Source organism: Melozone crissalis, unplaced genomic scaffold (genome assembly GCF_028551555.1).
Source record: "Melozone crissalis strain CALT ecotype California unplaced genomic scaffold, PUWL_Pcris_2 ptg000231l_1, whole genome shotgun sequence".
NCBI classification, from domain to species: Eukaryota; Metazoa; Chordata; class Aves; order Passeriformes; family Passerellidae; genus Melozone; species Melozone crissalis.
The window spans coordinates 405401-413485 of NW_026535993.1; the positions used below are offsets into that span (position 1 = coordinate 405401).

Consider the following 8085-nt stretch of genomic DNA (forward strand, 5'->3'; position numbering starts at 1 on the left):
TGGTTGGCTTGGCCTGACTGCTCCAACTGCCCTTGGCATGTCGAGGGTCTCTTCTCTTGTACCCCTGAAACCCTGGGGCTCTGGGCTTTCCTTCAAATGGGAAAGAACTGCTCTTCTCATTCAAGCATCCATGGCCAAAATGGGATTCCCCCTCCAAAATTCCCAATATCCAGGGATTTCTCCCACATAAAAGCTGCCATTACAACCCGTCTGGCTGACCTTGTCTTCCTGAGGGCTGGGTCTCACCTGCCTTCAGACACTGGGGCTCTGTGCTTTCCTTCCTGTGGAAGAAAAGAAATATCCCTTCTGCACAAGCACCCATGACCAAAACTGGTACTTGTCCTCCAACGTTCCTGCATTCAACGGCTTTTTCTCCCAGACAAGATCTCCCAGTACAGACAGGTCTGGCTGGCCTTGGCTTCAGGTGGTTGCCTGAATTCTGCCTTGAAACACTGGGGCCCTGCCCTTTCCATCCTAAGGGAAAAGAACCATCCTTCACCAGGTGCCCATGGTCGAAATTGGGTTTCTACCACCAGAAGCCCGATATCCAATTATTGCCCCTACACAAAAGCTTCCATTACAGACAGGTCTGGCTGGCCTTGGTCTCTGCTGTCTGCAGTTCATCAGCCCCTGAAGCACTGGGGTTCTGTGCTTTCCTTCCTATGGAAAAGAATCTTCTTATTCCTCCATGGCCAGAATTGCTACTCCTCGTAAAATATTCACTATATGAAGGGTTTCTCCCAGACAAAACCTGCCAGCTCTGGCTGGCGTTGTGGCCTCTGATGGCCACTTGTAATCTACCCCTGAAACACTGGGGCTTTCTGCCTTCCTTGTGATGGAAATAGAACAGTCTCCTCATCCAGGGGCCGTGGCCAAATTTGAGATCTGGCCCCTAAATTTCATATATCCAAGGATAGGTCCCAAGCAAAAGCTGCCAGGAGAGACGAGTTTGGCTGGCTTGGCCTCCCAGGGGCTGCTTCCCATCTACCACCAAACCCTGGGGCTCTCTGCTTTCCTTCAGATGGAAAAGAAACGGCCTTTTCATCAAGGGACCAGTGGCCAAAACTTGTATTCTATCTCCCAAATTATGTGTATCCAAGGATTTCTCTCAGGCACAAGCTGCAATTCCAGAAAGGTCTGGCTCGCCTTGGCCCTTGATGGCTGCTGCTCATCTGCCCCTGAAACACTGGGCGTCTGTTTTCCTTCCAATGGAAGAGAATCGTTGTTCACATCGAAGTGCCCATGGGCAAAACTGAAATTCGGCCTAAAAAATCCCATCTATCCAAGCATTGCTCCAAGGCAAAAGTAGCCAGGACACAAAGGTCTGACTGGTCTTGTCCTGAGGTAATTTTCTTAGACTATGAGCAGAATGTTTTCATTTGCCATTACCTTGGAGAGGGCCCAGAGATCTCCCAAGGTGGGGTTTGGAGGCCTCAAGCACATGAGCACAATATAGGGACAAAGGGGCTCTGTGCTCAGTGGGGTGGAGACTGAGGACAGCAGAGAAGAATCCTCTGAGGGACTGAACGGTGGTTTCAGAGATGGTGGCTCCTTTTGACATAGTAGAGAACACACAGAGAAAGAAGTAATGCAAAGGGCAGGTAGGGAGGGCCAGACAGGACCCAAAGAGAAAGAAATTTCCCTCCCAGGGCAGGGCTGTGATGCAACATGGCCCCCAGAAGGAGCCTGGGTCAGCCCAATGCTTTGTGTGGGCAGGCAGAGGCAGGCAGGAGGCAGAGCTGTCAGCAAAGGAAGGGGCCAGCCAGGTGGGGCAGCCGGGGGATGCCGACAGCCTGCAGGGACAGAGGCGCAGGGCAGGGACACCGTGGGACAGCCTTGGCTGCACAGGGCACAGGCATGTGCAGCAGCTGCAAGACAGCCCTGCCAGAGCCAACTTGGGCAGCACTTTGGCCATGGCTGCTGGGCCTGGGCCTGAGGCAGGAGCAGGAGACAAGTGACCTTTGCAGGCCTGGGGCCTCATTGCCTCCTTGTCCCTGCTCAGCAGCCTGGCAGGGGCCGCCCCATGCTCCTGCCCTTGCCATTGCACATCCCCACATGCCAGTGCCCATCCTGGCAAGAGCCCTGAGCAAGGAGGGAGGGACAGCATCTGCCTGGCCAGGGGCTGGGGCTCAGGCCTGGGCCCTTTGCATTCCTCAAACACACCCAGCTTTGCTCAGCACCAGAGACACCTTGGCCTTGTTTGTCCCCAGCTGTCATCACCGCCTCCAGTGTTCTGCTCTAACTGGAACCTGGGGACACTTTCTGAATTGAGTTCCTCAGTGGGACCCATAAAAAATTCAAGAAACTTCAGAGTTTCAATTTAATTTTGAGTACTTGAGAAGTTTTTTGAAGACACTCTGAGGGACTGGTTCTGATGTAAACAACACCAAAGCCCCGAGAGGGTCATTAAAGTCCTTGTGCTGTGTCTGTGCTGCTGAGTTGGGCTGGGCTCCTGGCACAGAGGCAGCTCCTGGCAAACCAAGAAGAGCTTGACAAAGACATTTCTCCTGAGGAGCAGCTGCTCTACCAGCCCAGCAGGGCTTGGGCACTGCCTGCAGCCACCCCGGTGACAGCACAGAGGCACAGAGAGCTTCAATCAGTCAGGGCTGGGAAGGTGCTGAGAAGTGCCGGGGCAGAATCACTGCCAGCCCTTGGCACAGGAACCTCTGGCTGCAGGACAATGCAGCTGCAGCTCCTGGAGCCATCTCCTAAAGCTGGAATATCCCAATGCCTACAGACTCTGTGAGTAAATCTCTGAATATTTCTAGTGCAGGGGAGGTGAAATGCTCATGAAGTTTTGACATGCTGAGGAATGCTTTTCAGTCATAAAATATTTCCAATACAAGGATTTCCTTAAAAATTAGGACATTTCCAAAGACTTTGTATTCAGTTTTCTAATATTGGAGAATGGCAGGGAGCGGGGGCATTAATATTAAAGATTGGTTATGAATTATTAATTATGAAATTTTAAAAGTTTCTGAGACATTGGAACTGTTATTTTAGTGTTCCGTAGATTCACAGGAGATCCCTAATGTGCTTGAAGCCACTCTGCCCATGGACAGCACCAGAATCATCTTTGCTGGAGCCATCAAGCTCAGTCTGAGCTGTCCTTTGTCCCACCTGCAAACAGAACCTGCCCCAGCCAGTGCCCTGCAAACAGGCAGGGTTCTGTAGGGCCAAGGAGAGGGCACAGAGATTTGGGGTCTGTGAGTTCTGTCAGGGAGAGATCAGGCACAGGGAAATACCTGCAGGAGGGAAATCTCCAGGAAGCAGAGAGAAGATTGGGCAATGAGAGAAAACAAATCCCAGCAATGCTGTGGCAGGGAGAGTTTAGAGATGCCCAGAGGATCCCCTCCAGTGCAGCCCCTCCCTCTGAACAAGCCCCCTCCCTCCTGTGCCCCAGCCCAGCCTCTGCCCTCAGGGCCGGGGCTCCAAGGCGTGCAGCCCCTCCTGTGCAGGCAGAGCTGCAGCAGAGCCGTGGGGCAGCTCTGCGGCCCCGGGCCCAGTTCCCTCTGCAGAGCACAGGGCTGGGAGCAGCTGCCCGGCCCTGGGGGCTCTGGACGGGGCACAGCTGGCTAAGGGTGACGCTGTCTCCAGTGCCCGGCTCTGGGCAATGCTGTCAGGGCAGTCAGGGAAGGAGCTGCATCTCCCTTCATCCAATGCCATCATAAGGACACTTGGGAGTCTCTGAGATTTCAGTCCAAGCTGGAAGCTCCAATCCAGGATGCAAACCTGTCCTGGAGCATCTCTGAGTTATAAGATTGCTGGGGAGAGGCAGAGGTATTGTGACACTGAAAATGCTGCTGGGTTGGTGAAATGAGCAATGTGAGTCCTTGGCTACAAATGTGGAGCTGGGCTGTGGTGGATCCATCTCTTCTCAGCAGTACCTGGTGACATTTTAGGGAAAACATGGGAAGATGATCACTCTCCACCAGAGAAAGGTTAAAGCCCAGAGAAACTCTGAATAGGTCAGAATGAGAGACCATGTCCTCTCATTATTTTGTCTCACAGAACTTTCTCTGTTCTCCCTGAGTGCAGAAACAATGTAGAGGGTTTCTGATATCCAGGAATACCAGGAGACAAATGGGGGGAGCTCAATCAGAAAAACCTCAGAACTCTTAAACACAGAAGCCTGTTACAGAGCTTGCAAGGGTTTTCAGGATGAAGAGAGAGACAAGAATGTTGACCTCATGTTTAGAAGGCTTGATTTATTATTTTATTATATATATACTACATTATAACTATGCTAAAAGAAATAGAAGAAAAAGTTCTCAGAAGCTAGCTAAGCTAAGAATAGAAAAGAAATGAATAAACAAAGGGCTGTGTCTCAGCAGAGAGTGAGATCCAGCTCTGCCATGAGTGGTCAATAAATCCAAACATTCGCCCAAGACCAATCACGCATCCACCTGTTGCATTCCACAGCAGCAGCTAACCATTATTCACATTTTGTTGCTGAGGCCACAGTTTCTCAGAAGGGGGAAAATCCTAAAGAAAGGATTTTAATGAAAAGATGTCTGCGACAGAAGCCTGTTAATTATTAATTAAAATAATTCATGTGTGTTACAGAGGAGGGTGTATAGAAAATGGCTTTGATTTTGGTTACAAATATCTCCTCTAACCCTTCACTGTCCTTTTGTCCATGAAGAGATCCCCATCTGTAGCCACAGCAAATGTCCAACAGCAGCTCCATCAGGCACTTCCTCCTGCTGGCATTGGCAGACACGCCACAGCTGCAGCTCCTGCACTTCTGCCTCTTGCTGGGCATCTCCCTGGCTGCCCTCCTGGGCAACGGCCTCATCATCAGCGCCGTAGCCTGCGGCCACCACCTGCACACGCCCATGTTCTTCTTCCTGCTCAACCTGGCCCTCAGTGACCTGGGCTCCATCTGCACCACTGTCCCCAAAGCCATGCACAATTCCCTCTGGGACACCAGCACCATCTCCTACTCAGGATGTGCTGCACAGCTCTTTTTCTTTATCTTCTGCATTGCAACAGAATTTTCCCTTCTGACCGTCATGTGCTACGACCGCTACGTGTCCATCTGCAAACCCCTGCACTACGGGACCCTCCTGGGCAGCAGAGCTTGTGCCCACATGGCAGCAGCTGCCTGGGCCAGTGCCTTTCTCAATGCTCTGCTGCACACAGCCAATACATTTTCCCTGCCCCTCTGCCACGGCAATGCCCTGGGCCAGTTCTTCTGTGAAATCCCACAGATCCTCAAGCTCTCCTGCTCCAAATCCTACCTCAGGGAACTTGGGCTTCTTGTGTTTTCCATTTTTTTAGCTTTTGGCTGTTTTGTGTTCATTGTTTTCTCCTATGTGCAGATCTTCAGGGCTGTGCTGAGGATCCCCTCTGAGCAGGGGCGGCACAAAGCCTTTTCCACCTGCCTCCCTCACCTGGCTGTGGTCTCTCTGTTCCTCAGCACTGGCTTTTTTGCCTACCTGAAGCCCCCCTCCATCTCCTCCCCATCCCTAGATCTGGCCTTGTCAGTTCTGTACTCAGTGGTGCCTCCAACCCTGAACCCCCTCATCTACAGCCTGAGGAACCAGGAGCTCAAGGCTGCAGTGTGGACACTGATGACTGGATGGTTTCAGAAACATTGAACTGCTTGCTAGTTTCTGCAAATCACTTATAATAAAAGTAATTTTTAATAGTTTTTATTTTTTTGGTTGTGGGGTTTTTTTACTTTTGTTTCATTCCATTAATCTTGTCCACACAATAGGACCATTGTTTATTGCACTTCATGTTTTTTGTTTCTCTCCACCATTGCTGTGGCCCCAAAGTGTGTCAATAAAGAGCTGTGCTCTCAGTGGGTTTCAATGAACTAAAGGATCTCCCAGCAAACTTTTCACAGGAGATCCCCCTTTTTTCCCCTTCTCTGGAGCAGCTGCAGCAATGTCTATGTGCAGAGTAGGGGCAGGTTAGGGGCAGCACAGCAGCTCTGTTCCTGCTGGCCACACCATTCCTGATCCAGGCCAGGAGCCATTGGCCTTCTTGCCCACCTGGGCACACTGCTGCCTCATGTCCAGCCTGCTGTCCATCAGTGCCCCTGGTCCCTTTCTGCCTGGCCGCTGTCCAGCCACTCTGTCCCCAGCCTGTAGCACTGCAGGGGTTGTTGTGGCCAAAGTGCAGGACCTGGGACTCGGTCTTGTTCAACCTCACCTTGTTGGATTTGGGCCCTGGATCCAGCCTGTCCAGGTCCCTCTGCAGCGCCCTCCCTCCTGCCGTCCAGCAGTACAGCACTTGCAGCCAACTTGGTCACAACAGTTCCATGAGGCCCTAGAGTGCCATAATGGTGACGCCATTACATGACTCCATGATTCCATGAGTCCATACAGGTTCACCACGGCCCCTTTGTTCTATGGCACGCCTTGGTGTCACAAAGTCCCTTGGATTCTTGTTTCCCACAGTGACACAATGGATCCTTGATTCCATGAGGTCTCACAGTGCAGCAATGCTCTCCTTGGTTCCACAGTGTCACAATGGTCCCTTGGTCCCAAGGGGCACCACGGTGTCAAACATGTTTCCTTCATTCTATGAGTCCCTGCAGAGCAACACTGGCCCCTTGGTTCCACGGGGCCCTGCAGTGTCACAATGGCCCCATCATTCTACAAGGTCCTGCAGTGTCGCAACGGCCTTCATGGTTCCACAAGGCCACACAGTGTCCCAGTGGTCCCTTGGTCCCATGAGGCCCCAGAGTGCCCCAATGGATTCCCTGGTGGTGCAGTGTCACAATGGACCCCGGCTCACACAAGATCCTGCAGTGTCACGAGGGACCCTTGTTTCCATGGGACACCAGAGTGTCACAATAGTTCTCTTATAAGCTAGTTTAGCATTAATTGACATTTGGTGAGGAGGGAAGAAGCCACCCATAGAAATGATTATTCTGAGAAGAGCTGCTGAGAGCTTCCTCTGTGCCTGAAAGCACCAATCAGTGACTGGTTTTGAAGACTGACACGTTTTTACACCACTAGAAAGCTGAACACACCTCTATGAACACACATGTTAAAAATTAACAAACCCCAGCAAAAGCTCTCTTTTCTTTCCAGCCTGGGAACAGGTAACAAGGCCGGCCTGGCTCCCGTCTCACTGGGCCAGGCTGGATGGGCACTGCCGTGGGGCCAGGGCCCTTCTCAGGGACCCTGCCCAGCCCTGTCCCAGCAGAGCCGGGCACCAGCTGCTGCCAGGCAGGGGCAGGGGAGGCCATCAGCCTGTGGCGTGTTCCAGCTGAGATCTCAGCCATTTCCCCCCAGTGTGGACCTGCACGAGATCATGTGGCTGAGACCAGAGGCGGCCTTGTAGGCCACACAGAGAGTGGCCCTGTGCCTGGAATTGAACGCAGCAGGGGCCAGAGACCGGCCATGGGGCTGATCCTGACACAGCCCCCAGGGCAGCCTGAAAAATCCATCACCGCGATTGTTTCAGCTGCCACATGGCAGGAATCAAATGAGCATCTGCAGGCCCCAGGTGAGATATTAACTCTTTCAGTGCATAGATAAGGCTTACAGACATTCAGTCCTGCCTCGGGTGAGAGAAAAGGACAGACTGAAGACACATAGAGAACAACATGAGACATGAAGGTCAGTTAGATGAAGTCAAGTCCCAGATGGGAGGGTTGAGGAGATGCCTCAGTCCTGGGATGAAATCCTCTTGTAAGGCTATGGAGAAAATATAATTGATTCATCAGACTCTTTTTTCCTTGTAACTCATTGAAAGTATGTGGGCATGAAGTGTTCAGATTGTAGATATGAACAAAGGCATTTCTGCTAAAGCAAGCAAATGCTGAAGTAGCTGTGATCCCATGAGAAGTTTGAACAGAAGGAGAGAGGATTGATGAAGACCGTTTGCTCACAGGGAAAGAAGAATACCTCTGTTCCCACTGATGAAGATGATGGCAGAGACAGATAAAGAACCTTTGCTCTTGAACAGCTCATACGTAAAATTAATACCTCATAACTTGACACAGCTCACAAACACAGCTTTGGGAAGGCTGTGAAAAAAGTGGGAGGGACTTCACAATTGCAGATTCCAGGGCAGCTGCTGTTCATGAAAATTAAAACCCACGAGAGAACTGTTTTCTTGTGG

General features: G+C 51.4%; 1 protein-coding gene across 1 annotated transcript; it reads left to right on the top strand.

Moving 5' to 3' along the window:
* Positions 1 to 4838: 4838 nt before the first annotated feature.
* Positions 4839 to 7302, top strand: LOC128949374 (olfactory receptor 14J1-like; the record flags this gene model as incomplete). Its single annotated transcript, XM_054294237.1, has 3 exons — positions 4839 to 5558; positions 7050 to 7060; positions 7254 to 7302. Coding segments are annotated over 3 exons (780 nt in total), but the record flags the coding sequence as incomplete, so codon positions are not given.
* Between the last annotated feature and the right edge of the window lie 783 nt (positions 7303 to 8085).